The sequence below is a fragment of the Thamnophis sirtalis genome, unplaced genomic scaffold, assembly GCF_051295495.1.
Source record: "Thamnophis sirtalis isolate CommonGarterSnake01/CBP01778 unplaced genomic scaffold, rThaSir2_p1.2 scaffold_13, whole genome shotgun sequence".
NCBI lineage: Eukaryota > Metazoa > Chordata > Lepidosauria > Squamata > Natricidae > Thamnophis > Thamnophis sirtalis.
In genome coordinates, this window is record NW_028261393.1 from 34688517 (window position 1) to 34704615 (window position 16099).

Genomic DNA, 16099 nt, shown 5'->3' on the forward strand with positions numbered 1-16099 from the left:
AAAGGTTTTTGCACTCTGCAGACCTCCCCAAAATGGCCCGTTTTTTTGTCAAAAGAAGGGCATGCATAGCCTTTAGGAGGCTTGTAGAGTTTTTCGCTCCTTTTTGCCCTCCCCAGTCCTGAGGAGCACTCAACAAGCCTCCTAAAGGCTATGCACAACCATTTTTGCAAAGGGGGTGGGGTTTCGGGAGGCCAAAAATGCTGTATTCAGTGTATAAGACACACCCAGATTTTCACCCTCTTTTTGGGGGGGGGGAAAGGTGCATCTTATACTCCGATAAATGTGGTAACTCTTCTAATTGTCAGAAAATTTCTCCTTACTTCCAGGCTGCTTCTCTCCTTGATTAGTTTCCATCCATTGGTTCTTGTCTTGCCTTCAGGTGCTTTGGAGAATAGGTTGAGCCCCTCTTCTTTGTGGAAGCCCCTCAGATATTGGCTGTAGTGGTTTACTCAATAGAAGGCTGGTGGTCTTGTCTCCGCTACAATTAGCTTCTATCATCAAAGATCAAGCAAAGTTTGGGAGCATAGGGGATCCAAAGTGAGAAAGGGCTGAACATTACTCACTTAGGATTGAGGCTACACTTCATGCCCATAATCCAGTACAGAAAAACATACATCAGTTCTGATACAGGCAATAGCACTTAGACTTATATACCGCTTCACAGTGCTGTCCAGCCCTCTCTAAGCGGTTTACAGAGTCAGCCTCTTGTCCCCAACCATCTGGGTTCTCATTTCACCGACCCTGAAAAGGATGGAACTTATGAACACAATTGGGACTGGAAAATTCATTGTTAAATGATATGGTTGTTAAGTGAGACATCATATGACCACACCAAGTTTTATGGCTTCTTTCATCACAATTGTTAAATGAATTGCCACAGTCATTAAGTGAGACATCAGGGAATTGCGATTGGCCTCCCCAGTGATTTTGCTTATGGGAAGCCCCCTGGGAAGGTGGCAAATGGTGTCCAGATGACCCAGATGCTGGAGCCACAGTTGCCAAGCAGCAGACTCACAACCCTGTGGCTGTGGGGATGGTCGTTAGTGCAAGACTGATCTTAAGCCGCTTTTTTCAATGCTGACATAACTTCAAACAGTCACTAAACAAACAGTCATAAATTGAGGACTACCTACACTTTTCACAGGCTCAAACCCAATTAACTCCCTGGTGAATTTCATTCATTCCATGTATGAATAACGAAACTCCAGATCATTTATAACATTTATGAGGTCAACTGTAATGAGAAACAAGTCATTTATTTCAAGTGTTTGGATGGCCACAGATAAACTATGGATTAGTCCTCTGAAATAATCAATTGTGAAATAAGGGAAAGAATTGGGTTGTTTTCTCTTCTACCCTTCAAAAGTTGTGCTGGTTGTTGCTATGGTGGAACAGGAAGGAAGGGAGGGAAGGAGGTTGGTTGGTTGGTTGGTTGGTTGGTTGGTTGGTTGGTTTTTCTCTTCTTCTCTTAAAAGGTTCTGCTGGTTGTTGCTATGGTGGAACAGGAAGGTCCTCCTCTACAGTAGGAGCTGATTGTCCAACAGAGAGACCACCAACCATCTCTCTTCTTGTCCTGCCAGTTTCCTAACTGTGTTTAAGGCATTTATATGTGCAGTTATTTTTTTTCCTTTAAAGGCCATACATAAACATACATTTGGCACCTAAACATTAGAGAAAACAGTTGTCTGACATATGGGGAAAGAATTAAGATGATGACTGAAGCCAAATGGGAGTGAACAGGTAGAGGTATTCCCGTTTGTCTCCTGCAGGTGAAGAAGCTGTAATTAATCCTGAGAATGAAGGCTTTCCTTTGGATTGGGGTCTCCAAACTTGGTAACTTTGAGTCTTGTGGATTTTGATTCCCAGAATTCCCCAGCCAGCATATGGCCAAGTTTGGAGACCCCTGGTCTAGTGAAAGGGCTTAACTCCCCAAATTCCCAGCCCTCCTAGTCTCATTTCTGAAAAGGGCTTCTTTCACCCCCAAAACAGTTGGCGAGGTGACCATCACTAGGCCCACATGGCTATTCTTGGCCTGCTGTGGCCCAGCCCGAACGGTCCCTTGGCAATTCATCAGAGCACGGTGGCAGTTTTGCCTTTGGAAGACAAGGCTTGCTTGAGCCTCCTCTTCAGTTCTTGCATGTTGGGCGATTTGGGCCGGATGAGATGGAGGCCCCTCCGCTTCTCCCCGTTGCAATTCCCAATGATCCGGCTCAGCTCTTGGCACAGCTGCTGAAAGGCCCCGTGAACCCCTTCGCAGTTCTCCCGCGCAGAGACCTCTGAGTACGGGCAGCCCAGCTCATTGGCAAGCTGGTGGCCCTCCTTTGTGGACACCTGCCTGGCTCGGAGCAGGTCCCCCTTATTGGCCATCAGCAGCAAAGGGATGTTGGCGTTGGGGTGAATCTTCCGGATGTGCTGGTGCAACGGGCGGATGACGCGGTAGCTCTCATAGTCCGTGATGGAGTAGACGAAGACGAAGCCGTCGGCCCAATAAATGGAGCGGTTGATCTGCTCCTGGCAACAGATGGCGTCGTTCTCGTCCTGTCATTGAAAAACGGGAGGAAAGAGCTAAGTGCCAGTGGACAAAAGATCAAAACGAGAATCATACATTGAGCTTGGCCAGAGGCCATGAAAGGAATCAATGGCTGAGTCACTATAGGTAGTCCCTGACTTACAACTCTTCGTTTAGTCACTCTACAAAGTTACGACGGCACCGAAAAATGTGACTTAGGACCATTTTTCACACGATCATTACAGTATCCCTGTGGTCACCTGATCAAAATTCAGACATTTGTCGACGGACTCGTATTTATGACACCTGCCGCAGGTCCTGGGCTCACGGGACCACCTTTTGCGACCTTCTGACAAGCAAAGTCAACGAGGAAGCCAGATTCACTTTAACAACTGCAGGGATTCACTTAACAAATGTGGCAAGAAAGGTTGTAAAATAGGGCAAAACTCACTTCATAAACGTCTCACTTAACAACTGAAATTTGCGGTTCAGTTATGGTTGAGGGCTACCTGTATAACCCAGTCATCCACAAACTACGGTTGACAACCACAACTCACAGAACAAACCTAGCCCACATGAAACAGATCAGTGTGTAGAGTAACACTGCAGACGGACCCAGCACAAGTCTCTTTCCTCTGACAGATGCGAGAATCTATGTGCTGGGAGGTTATCATAGCTCCATGAAGTTCAGACTATGCTTTGGCTGCATTTGACCTGATTTTTTGTTTTATTTCTGAACTTTGTAAACTTACAGTTGATGGCAGCCCCTAAAGCCCCGTTTCTCAACCTTGGCAACTTTAAAGTGTGTGGTTGCTACATCTGTAGTGAGGAGATTAAATCAATGGTGACAGGAAGCATCTCCGTGTCTGGAAGCTCAAACAGGACATGATGAACTTGATCAATGAGCCCCAAGGTTAGCAGGCCAGGGCTGTCTCCCAATCCAAACCCTTTGTGTAATTCCGCCAATTCATAGATTGGAAGGGACCTTGGAGGTCTTCTAGTCCAACCCCAAGGCAGGAAACCTTATTTCATCCCAGCCAAATGGCTTTCCGGTCTTTTCTTGAAAATCTCCAGCGATGGAGCTCCCACAACTCTTGGAAGCAGGCTGCTCCATTCATGAATTGTTCTCACTATCAGGGAATGTCTTCTTCCTTCTAGACGGGATCTCTCTTGAATGATCTCCCAGCCGTTCCTTCTTGCCCTGCCCCCTGGTGCTTTGGAGAATGAAACAATCCCCTCTTTATTGTGGCAGCCTCTCGTGTACTGGAAGACAATGACCACGTCCCACCTGATGGGTCTCTTGGATAGGCTAGCCCAGGGGTCCCCAACCTTGGCAACTCCAAGCAAAGCTGGCTGAGGAATTCTGGGAGTTGAAGTCCACCAGTTGCCAAGGTTGGAGATCCCTGGGCTAGACATACCTAGTTCCCTTAACTGGTTAGCCTCCAGCCCCCTCGTCATCTATGCTGCTCTGCAGGTAGTCCTCAACTTACAAGTACAATTGAGCCCCTAATTTCTACTGCTAAGTAAGACATTTGTTCATTCTTTCTCTTTGACCATGTAGGCATTTCTACCTTGATTACTTTTGTGTTTTGTTCTTTTTCTTTTATTTCTTTTAAAAGTTTAAAAAAAGGGGGGGGGATAGAACTGCTGCTGAGCAGGCTCTGGTTTCATTATTTATTCCTGACAAACCGTGGCTGAAACTGGGTTTGTCTGGGATGTGCAACCACCTGCTTACCAAACACTTGCCTGGAAATTATTGTTTTGAACAAAGCTAAAAACAGCCTGACAGGTGAGGCTCAGCTTCCCTACCAAGGTTTCCTTTACAAAAGGGCAAGATGCCCATTTGCTTAATCCATAAATGGCTCTAACTCTTCATGATCAAGAAAGATGCACAAGGCAGAGGCTCACCAGCTCATCCCACCCTGGTCTGCCTCTTTTCCCCTCCTGAAATTAGCCATTATGTCAATATCGCTGCTACAGAAAAATTAACCTTGGGACTGAGCCAATTACAATGATGGAATTGGGTGGACTAAAAAATTTGGGATGTAGATCAACAAATAAATAAACCTTTCATTGCATGACTACAAGCCAGGTTCACATACAGCACCAAGCCCTAACCAGGATCCTTCCTTTTTTTCCCCTTCTTCCCCTCTTTCCTTCCTTCTTTCCTTGTTTCCCCAACTGGGACGCACTGTCCGGATTTCAGGGCTGACCACAGGATGTGCTCAGAAAATTCAAATGATGGTCATATTGCTCTGCCCATCTTTAGGTGCATCACAGAGAGCTTTAACTCCACCTCTGTGGCCACTACAGGTGGTCCTTGATGTATCGCTGCTACAGAAAAATTAACCTTGGGACTGAGCCAATTACAATGATGGAATTGGGTGGACTAAAAAATTAAGCCCAGAATTTATGTGGCTAAGTGAGACATTTGTTAAGTAGGTCCGGGTCTTGTCCCATTTTACAACCTTTCTTGCCACAGTTGTTAAGAGAATCACTGCAGTTGGACTTCCGGTGGGCAGGGCCTGACAGAGGGTTGTTATCTCTAACAGCTCTGGAATCTTGGCGTCATTAATCTGTCTAAACAGCAATCTATCAAGCTGTTTAGCAGTTTATCTATCCTCCCTTCGGGCTTAGAAGAGAGAGATGAGCAGCTATGCATCGGAAGTTTTCCAACTAGCTCTTTCAGCATAAACGCTGGGAGGAGAATGGGAAAGCACCGGCGGTAGCATGGCAGCTCCGTGCCAGGATTTATTCTGCCTTTTGTTGCAGAACGAAGGTTTTCGCTCATCCTCAGCACAATGATTTATTATGGACCTCAAGCCGAGCTGAACCAATACTTGTGAACTTCTTAATTGTATGTATAAATCCTTAGCTCCATTGTAAAGAATTCCTTCTGCTGATTACTTGCTGAAAGCTCTATAAAAATGGCGCCGAGCTGTGTAGGAGGGGCGTACATCGGGTAGAGCTTTTGCAAAGCCTAAATGTGATTTACTATCAAGAAGAGATTTATTATCAAAACAAACAGCAATTGCTGTATAATTGGACTGCCTGGACTTTTTAACTGACTAAAGAAGATTAAGTTTAAGATGGCTTCTAAGCAAAAATTCCCCCCCTCCCCCCGCATCGAAAAGTGCCAGAATTTCACCAGCGCCTTCTGCTAAAATACAATCATCACTCCCTTCTACATCTGTAGGTGACCCCCTGACAAGGGAAAATCTGCAGAAGGAATTAATCGATGCGTTAAAAAATCATGCTGTTACAATGGAAATAAAATTTAAGGAAGAGATAGCTGCTTCTAACAAACAGATGTCTGAAAAACTTATGACATGTAACCAAATGATTAGAGGGGACTTGGTGACGGCTCTGAATTTAATAGTTGGTTATGTACAGGCCCTTGAAGAAAAGTTAGAAGAACTTAGTGACGCTAATACGAACTTGGCAACGAAATTGGAGGCGGTCCAGCAAAAGGTTAGCGATGCAGACAATGAAATCATAATGCTACAGTATAGGCAAATGGAATTGGCTTTAAGGATAAGGGGCCTCCCTGAAAATACACAGGAGAACCTGAAACAGACTCTCTCTGAAGCCTTCGACCTGATGGCAGGAAGGTCAGGAGGGAATCTTGACTGGCAAATCGAAAAGGTTTATCGCGTTAATTCCTCGCTGGCAAAACAAAACCAATTACCAAGAGATATAGTGGTCTACTTCGCCACTAGGGATGTGAGAAATACGATATTACAGGAATCCTACAAAAATAAGCTTCAAATCCAGGGTCGGGAGGTGACTGTCTTGAAGGAGATACCACCTAAAATGCTGAGATCTAGGAAAGACTATGCCTTTCTAGTGGAAGAGCTCAAAAATCGCCAGATACAGTTTAGATGGGACGCACCAACCAGCATCGCATTCAGCTATCTTGGAAAAAGACATCGCCTCAATTCAGTATGGAAAGCTCAAGATTTCTACACTAACGTACTGAAGGGCAGACAACCCTCTTCTTCTAGATCTAGACAAAGAGAACAAGAAGGATATGATGGAAAGCAAGGCACTCAAGTTTTAACAAGGGGGGATCAACTTGTTCTTTCAGAGGTACAAGAAGCTAAAGAACAAAGACAAGACCGCGTGGTTACCAAACGAATGGAACAGGAATTAAGAAAGCAACGTACACACGCCACCGTTCAGGAGCATACAGGTGTTACATCAGAAACAGTGGGAGGAGCTAGGCCAAAGGTTAAATATCTAGAGATTCAGATGGCTATTAAAAAGTTTCAGGGGGCTAATGATGGTAACTAAATCTCTGATATGGAATGTTAAGCGAATGGATTAATTTAGCAGAAAATGGAGTGCTCAGTATTGAAGGGTTTGATCTGGTATATGGCTGCTTGTTTGCTGTATAATAAAGAGGTAGTTGAGAACTTTAAAGGTCATGTTCTGGGGAATGCCTTGCTAAGGGTTGGGAAAAAATATTAATATTAATTACATGGTAGATTTATAAAAAGTTTAAGGTATTCTGGACAAAAATATGATGGATTATGTAAAATGCTCTCTCTCAAAAAAAAAAAAAAAACCACCTATTCTCTGTTATGTATAATCACTGACTGGTACAGCAGTAGAGATTAACCTGACTTTGCATTTGATAACTGCAGCTAGATTGTTGGTGGCGCAATACTGGAAGAAGGAAGATTTGTTTACTATCTAGGAATGGATATTGAATATCACAAACTTAGCAGAGATGGCTAAAATAGTTGCATATCTCAAGGATAATTCAAATGAGAGCTATAAACGAGATTGGGAAAAATGGATTGACTATATTCAAAATAAATATGGGTCTAGGAAATTTCAGATAGTTTATGACTAAGATCAGAAATGATACAAATTGTTTATAGTTAGCCTAGCAAGGAGGAGCTAAGATCAATTCAAAGATGTTATTAACTTTCTACATTTTCTCTTAAGTATATCTTAAACTGTTTTTGTTAATGATTTATACCTTGCATTGGTTCTGGGAAGTCAGGGTGGGGGAAGGTTGGGGGGGTTGGGGGGAGGGTGGGAGGGAGTGGAGTTTACTAAGTTGGAGGAGGATGTTGGATGATTGTACACGTATACTGCTATTTTTTCTTTTTTATGTATATTGAAATGGAATTATAAATACCATCAATACAAAAGGGATTTTGCTTAGATGCTGAAACACACTAAGTGAATTAGAGGAAGAGTGGGAAGTAGAGGAGAGAAGAAAGATAGGAAGAGAGGGATAGGAGAGAGGGGGAAGGGGGAAGATGAGGTGTATAAGGAGGAGTGGTAAGGGGAGAGAGTAGAAGGAGAAAGGAAGGGGAAGTATAATAGTATGGAAGCAGAAATACACTAATGAGAGGAAGACTGGGAAGCAGAAGGGAGAAGAAAGGTGGGAAGAGAGGGATAGGAGAGAGGGTAAGGGGGGAAGATGAGGAGGATGAGGATAAGGAGAAGTGGAATGTAGAGAGAGGAGAAGGAGAAAGGAAGGGGAAGTGGACTAGGAAAGGAAGATGGAGGGAAGGTAGGAAGTAAGAGAGAGGTAGAAGAAAGAGGTGTATGGAGAGTAGAAGAGCTAATAAGGGGTGTTAATCTTTTTGGGGCGTTGAGGACAAGAGGAACTGATGTAATCATTATTTAATACTATATGATACTGGCTATGTATAGTATACATGTGATTGTATGTTATGAAAATGGAAATAAAAATATGCGAACAAAAAGAGAATCACTGCAGTTGTTAAGTTAGCAACCTGGTTGTTAAGTGAATCAATGGCTTCCCCATTCACTTTGCTTCTCAGAAGGTTGCAAAAGGGGATCACATAATAGAATAAAATAGAATTCTTTATTGTCCGAGTGGGACTGGACACACAAGGAATTTGCCTTTGGTGCAGATGCTCTCAGTGTACATAAAGAAAAAATATTCATCAAGAATCATAAGATACAACACTTAGTGATAGTCATCCCCCCACAAAGAGGAATCTGGGTGCGTCCTATACACTGAATATAGTATTTTGGGCCTCCCAAAACCCCGCCCCATCCTTCCCATTTTTCACAAAAATGGACACACAGAGGGTTTGGGAGTCCTGCAAAGTACTCCCGGGGACTAGGGAGGGCAAAAATGAGCGAAAAACAGACCAGTTTTTAGCAAAAGTGGGTGTGTTTTTGCCCTCCCCAGCCCTCAGGAACACTCTGCAGGCCTCCCAAACTATCTGCATGCTCTGTTTTTCACAAAAAAATAGGACATGCAGAGGGTTTAGGAGGCCTGCATAGTGCTCCTGGGGGTTGGGGAGGGCAAAAACTTTTTAAAAAAAATCTACCTCTTCAAAATCCTGGTGCATCTTATACTCTGGTGCATCTTATAGTCTGAAAAATACGGTAGTTGTTTAGCAGAGTGATGGCATTAGGGAAAAAACTGCCCTTGTGCCTAGTTGTTCTGGTGTGCAGTGCCCTATAGCGTCGTTTTGAGGGTAGAAGTTGAAACAATTTATGTCCAGGATGTGAGGGGTCTGTAGATATTTTCACAGCCCTGGGTAACTGCATCTGTCATAAATATGAGTCAGTTGCCAAGCGTCTGACTTTTGATCACATGACCATGGGAATTTTGCAATGGCTGTAAGTGTGAAAAACGGTCATATCTCACTTTTTTCAGTGCTGTTGTAATTTCGGTCACTAAAATGAACTGTTGTAAGTTGAGGACTACCTGTATTTTGGCCACATCCTGTGGACACTTTGGCTGCCCTGGTTAAGAGATCAAATGCTATTTGGAATTACTCTTTATACCTCCAGAGAAACAAACGGCGTATCCTGGACTTGTAAGGAAATCTGTTCTCCGTCAATGGTGAATTTTCTGGAGTATAAAGCACCTGCAGAGAAAGAAAGAAAAGTGGGAAGATAATTAATATATATATCAGAAACAGCATCTATTCATTTGACTTTCCTTCAATTTTGCCCCAAACAGGAAGAGTCCCCTCACTTTTCTTGCTTCTAAGACAAGAATGTTGAGTTTAATGCATTCATATGAGTACAGGTAAGGCCTTGACTTACAACCACAACCGGCCCAAAATTTACATTGCTAAGCAAGACAGTTGAGATTTGCTCCATTTTATGACCTTTCTCGACACATTTGTTAAGTGAATCACTGCAATTGTTAAAGTGGCTTCCCCATTGACTTTGCTTGTCAGAAAGTTGCAAAAGGGGATCACGTGATTCCAGGACACTGCAACCGTCATAAATATGAGACAGTTGCCGAGTTCCCGAATTTTGATCACATGACCACAGAGATGCAATGGTCATAAGTCACTTTTTCTGCGCTATTGTAATTTTGGTCACTAAATGAATGATTGTAAGTAATGGTTATACCACCAGTGATAGTAATTTCCCCTTTCCTTTCCTCTTCCTTCCTTTCCCTTCTCCTTCCCTTCTTCTTCCTTCCTTTCCCTCTTCCTCCCCTCCCTGATAGTTCCCTCTTAAACCCAATCTGAATCTACTTCCAGGGAATTTTAATCCCGGGGAAAAATGATACAAAAACATATAGACTTTAAACCAGAAATCTTTTTATTGGAAATTATACTGGAAACATACAACAGAGAATTGAATTATTTGACTGTAAATGTGTTAATGGTAGCTAGAATTGTATTTGCTAAAAATTGGAAAAATGAGAAAATACCAATGCAGGAGGAAGTTATTTACAAAATAATGGAATGTGCAGAAATGAGTAAATTGACATTTGAAATTAGAGAACAAGAAGATAAACAATTTTGTAAGACATGGATTTATTTTATCAATGGTTAGATAAAAAAACATGGAAATGAAAGATACTAGAGAATGCTACCAATACAAAAATAATAGAATGATATTGAATATAATATAAAGATATATTATTATTAGATAGATTGAAGATGATGTAATGAATTGTTATAATATAAACGATCCCAATATTTTGTATAGTTCATTGAAAGTGAAGGAATAAATAGTGATAGTCAAATAAATAAGGTACAATGATAATAAGCTATATAAATATATTGGATTTGTGTCAGCCTCCGCTTTGCCTCCGCTTTGCTATTGCTTCGGCTGCCATTGAAAAGGGGAGGGGGGCATGGTATTTGGGAGGGGAATCATTGTTGTGCTGGAGGAAGTTTCTAGACTTTGAGCTGACCACCTTACTGCGCATGTGGAGGAGTGTTTCCCGCCAAGGCCAACGGTCCAGCATTCCATCCTGGTGATGCCTTTCGACGTTATCTCACACCTGACATTTGGGAGAATTATGATTGGACTGTGCATGGGATGCCAAGGGGAGGGGAATGGACTATTCAATATATTATTCGCTTTCGCGCCTAATTAACTGGATTTAGCTTAGCTTCGCATCTATTCATTTATAATTAGTAAAAGTACACTTGATTTCAACAAATGGAGTCCTGTGGTTTTCTTTCCTGATTATTGAATGAAGAAAAGCTGACAATTTGATAATATGTGAATTCATATAAATTGAAAGTGATGACTATGGGAAGGATGCACAAAAACCTTGTAACCAATCGACACACAGTATGTGACAAAAGATGGTTTAATGCTTTATGTCTTGTTTGTTTATGTTTGTCTAAAAATAAAAATTTTCTTAAAAAAAATATTATTTTTAACTTCAACCTATTCCCGTCACACTAAAGGCAGCCTGATGGGCAGCCCAAGAGAGCCAAAGATCATTTATCAAGCAAAAAGAGCCAAGACTCTGATGGCTGCTTGGCTCATTTAACATCATGGAAGATTTTAAGGATGAGCCTGCAAAAGTTTTCACTGGTCTCCTCCTCCCGTTGCTAACAATAAAACACACAAAAGCAGAGCGGGGAGGGGTAGTTGAATGGTTACATTTCAGAAAGTGAAACCAGCCAAAAGATGTTTAGAGACTGTTAGATGCTGTTATGAAATATTAAATAAGCCAGAGTGTAGACTTTTACCCAACGGCATTAAAAGTCAGTTTCCAGTCTGGTTCAGTGATCCGCCTGCAGGAATATTATAACAGGCTGTGCGTTTATCCTGCCCATTGGCTCTTTGCACTCTGCTCCATCCTCTAAGAACAAAGCATGGCTGGTTAGGGAATTCTGGGAATTGAAGGCTGAGAAACACTGATCTAAACTGAAATCATTAAAAGCTAGTCAAAGTCTTTGCAAAACTGGCTTGTGCAAACTGCCTCTATTGTGGTTTGTTGAAAAACCTCTGCTCAGCTGGGTAGCCAGGAATGGGAACAAATGCACCGAAATGTTTATAGGGAGCCAATGGAGCCGAGTTTCCATTGTGTCACAAGGCCAGACCAGAAATACTCACCATAAAGAGCACAGCACAAGAGCCTCTGTGGGTAGAACACACTGCCAGCCAAAAGTGCAGCTCGGCTAACAAACATCAAAAGGTCACAATCAGAGATTTTGAGATCCCATCTGGCAGCTCCTTTTCCACCCTGGGAAGTAATCCACCTGGTCCCAGTGATTTGAATTTATAGAGTGTGGATGTAAGATGTCCTCAACTTACAACCATTTTCATTTAGTAACTGTTCAAAGTTACAACGGCACTTGTGACTTACAACTATTGCAAGATGTCCTACGGTCACATGATCAAAATTCAGATCTTTGGCAACTGGCTCATATTTATGACGGTTGCAGTGTCCCAGGATCATGTGATCATTTTTTTGAGATCTTCTGACAAGCAAAGTAAATTGGGAAGCCAGATTCACTTAACAACCTTGTGACTAACTTATCAACTGTAGTGATTTGCTTAACAATGTGGCAAGAGGGATGTAAAATGGGGCAAAACTCACTTAGCAACTGTCTTGCTGAGCAACAGAAATTTTGGGCTCGCTTGTGGTCATAACCTGAAGACTAGCTAAAAGTGTTCTATCCACCCTATGCCAGCTGGGGGATTCTGGGAGTTGAAGTCCATGCCTCTGAAAGTTACCAGGATTGAGAATCTAGATTGTTCTAGAACAGGCCTGGGCATTTAATGGATATCAGCCCTGTGGCTGTCCCTGCCCAGCCGTGTGAGGCCACTCGGAAATTAGAGAATAAATGTAAATAAGGGTACGCTATGCATGAAAAACAATTGCCTTGCTTTTATTCTGAAGGGGACTGCTGGCCTTTTTTCCATTTATGTGTGTATGTGTGTCCATGCCTACACACCTTCGCATCTTCACAGTTATATTGGTTCAGCCTCCCACCACAGTCTCAGTTTCTCCTGCGGCCCCTTTTAATGCCGTTGGGAAAATGAATTGCCCACCCCTGTTTTTAAGGGTGAGCTGAGAAAGTTTCTTTTTTGGGGACGTTGTTGGCTGCACACCAGCCGGAATCATCTGACGGGACAGTACAGGTAGTCCTCGACTTACAACCACAATTGAAGCCAAACTTTCTGTTGCTAAGCGAGACAGTTGTGACTTTTTCCCCATTTTACCCCCTTTCCTACCACCATGTTAAGTGATTTGCTTGCAGTTGTTAAGTTAGTGACACAGTTGTTAAGTGAATCTGACTTCCCCTGCTTGTCAGGCGGTCGCAAAAGGGAATCACATGATCCTATGACAATGTAACCGTCATAAATACGAACCAGTTGCCAAGCATCTGGATTTTGATCATGGGATCATGGGGATGCTGCAAAGGTCATAAGGGTGAAAAACGGTCATAATCACTTTTTCAGTGGTGTTGTAACTTTGAACGGTCACTCAGTGAACTGTTGTAAGTCAAGGACTACCCGTGGATCTAGGGCTCCGCCAGCCTTTCTAGACCAGAGGCCGTGTCATCATATCAGCAAATGGCCCCCATGATCAGAGGTCAATTGGTCTGAGAATGCATCATTTTGCATCCCTCCAGTCCCTCTTCCTGCCAACGAAAACCCCTGTCAGCCCCAGGAGACGCCTGCACCCACCGTGGCTGCTGGGAGCAGAAGCCTCACCAGGCACCAGGAGCTCAGGCAGCCCTGAAACAAACAGGTTCCGGGGCAGGCGGGTTGAAAAGGCCTCCAGGGCAGAATTCTTCTGCATCAAGCCAATCTAAAAGTAGTCTTTGACTTACAACCACAATTAGACCAGGATTTCTGTTGCTAAGCAAGGCGGATCTTAAGTGAACCGTGCCTGATTTTACAACCTTTTTTGCCACGAATCCCTGCAGCGGTTAAGTGAATCATGCAATTAAGCAAATCCAACTTCCCTCCGCCTCTCCTTGTCGGAAGCCAGCTGGGAAGGTCACAAAGGGCCGAGGTGGCGCAGTGGTTAAATGCAGCACTGCAGCAGTGGTGGGTTTCTGCCGGTTCGCACCAGATCGGGAGAACCAGATGGTGAAAGGGACCCGGAAGTAACTTCCGGAACACCTGCCCTGGCCCTGTCGCGCTCCACGCTCATCCCCGCCCTCTGGAGAGGTCCAACAGCACAATTCACCAGACAGCAGAGGCAAGCTCAGGAGTTTTCTACTGGATTCGTCTCTGTCCTGTCTTCTCTGATCTCCCTAATTTCTGCCCTTAATCCTCCAGTTGTCTATTTTTGGGAGGTTTTCCCCTCTCTTCCCCCCCACTTTCATAGGAGTTCCAAAAAATGTTGCCACATGGCTTGGGGTGGTGGTGGTCATGTGACTGAGTGTGCATGAGTGATGTCAAGTTGGCCATACCTGTCCCGTCACATGACTGCCAAGCCATGCCCACAAAATAGGCCACACCCACAGAATAGGTTCTAAAAAAAATTGAAACCCACCACTGCACTGCAGGCTACTTCAGCTGACTGTAGTTCTGCAGTTCGGCTGTTCAAATCTCACCGGCTCAGGGTTGACTCAGCCTTCCATCCTTCCGAGGTGGGTAAAATGAGGACCCGGATTGTTGTTGGGGGCAATATGCTGACTCTGTAAGCCGCTTAGAGAGGGCTGAAAGCCCTATGAAGCGGTATATAAGTCTAACTGCTATTGCTATAAAGGGCCACCAGCTGATCCCAAGGAGGCTACCATGAATACACGCCTGTGGCCAAGCGCCTGGACCTTGACCCTGTGGCCACAGGGATGCTGGGAGGACCAGTCGCCAGTCGCTTTTTTCAGTACCCCCGTAAACATCACGTGGTCTAAACAAACGGTTATAAGGGGATGTTAGAATTTATGAGCACAATTGAGCCCCAAGTTTTTATTGCTAAGCGAAACATTCGCTAAGTGCATTTTGTCCCATTTTATGACCTTCAGTGCCATAGGTGTTAAGTGAATCACTGCAGTTGTTCAGTTAGTGGTAGTTGTTAAGTGAATCTGGCTGCCTCCATTGCCTTTGCTTGCCAGAAGGTCCTGGGACCCCGTGACCCAGGGATACGGCAACCGTCATAAATAGGACTCAGTTGCCAAGCATCTCGGCATCTTGTGACCATGGCCTTACTACAGTGGCCATAAGCGTGAAAAATGGTCATATATCAGTGCCGTTGCAACTGTGGAATAGTCATTAAATGAACATCCATTTCATATGCGTATTTCAACCCACTGAATGGAGGTGAAAGCATAGGATGAAGAAGAGTTAAGGGAATGAGGCCTTTCTAGCCCAACAAAGGGAAGGGGTAGGGATGAGGTAATAACTGTTTCCCAGTCCTTGAGGGACTGCCGTGGAGGAGAGGGTCCTCCAAAGCACCTGAGGGCAGGACAAGATCATTCAAGGGAGATCCAGCTTAGAACCAAGGAGAAATTCCCTGACAGTGAGAACAGTTAACCAGCAAAACGGTTTCCCCCTGGAAGGGCTGGGTGCTTCATCACTGGAGGTTTTCAAAAAAAATGCTTGATGGGATGGTATAAGTCCTCCTGGCTAGACCAGGGATTGGACTAGAAGGCCTCTGAGGTCCCTTTCAGCCTTATGATTCTATGAGATGTGAAGGGACCCTAAAGCCAGTGTTCTCAGGGGGTCTCCCTTCTTCTAAGACAGAAGGCTCTTGACGCAAAGGGGGAGGGGTGTCTCCTGGAGACTCATAGGAACTGGATGGTTCCAAAGGGCCTTGGCTACATTTGAGTTCCTGAGTGCCAGGAATGTTATTTTCATTGTAATTTTGTAACTCTTAACTATATGTTGGTGCTCTTTCATTATCTATTATTGGAGGGCTCTTGCTCCCTTTTTGCCTGCTAAATGGCTTAGGGCTAACTTTAAGGTTAGGGTTATCAGTTGTTGGTTGACAGTTACCACTGCAAATTTATGTCCTCACACCATAATCACAACAAGGATATCAAACAAGGGATGACAATCAGGACAGATAAAATCTTTTGGGACATGGAATTTCAACCCTATTTGGCAGGCAAAAAAAGAAACAAGATTGTACTGAAGTGTAATTGATATTATTGCATTGGCTGCAGCTCTCGCTTTTGTAAAATGCTGAGACAAATTCCTTTGTCTAAAGCAGTTAATAAATTCATTTAAAACAATAAGCAGTTTCTCCAATTTGCAGATCTATCCATTTCATTGCTTCCTTATTTCCATGGAATTGATTTGTCAAACTTGCATTCTACTAGCAATTTTCCTTACTCCACATGGTGTTTGCAAACCAGTACATTGGGTGTTTTTTTACATTGTTCTCATGAATGAATGCAGATGATTGGGAAGAAGTGTTTTGCA

General features: G+C 43.5%; 1 protein-coding gene across 1 annotated transcript in view; it reads right to left on the bottom strand.

Annotated features, from left to right (window-relative positions):
* Nucleotides 1-1310: 1310 nt before the first annotated feature.
* The window catches only part of LOC106544396 (ras-like protein family member 11A-like), a 32594-nt gene continuing 17805 nt past the window's right edge, over nt 1311-16099 (bottom strand). Inside the window, exons 3-4 of the mRNA XM_087727825.1 lie at nt 9296-9378; nt 1311-2538 (exon numbers count right to left, since the gene is read on the bottom strand). Coding sequence (XP_087583951.1) covers nt 2071-2538; nt 9296-9378 — 551 coding nt within the window. The 3' untranslated portion in view covers nt 1311-2070. The remainder of the gene's footprint in view (nt 2539-9295; nt 9379-16099) is intronic.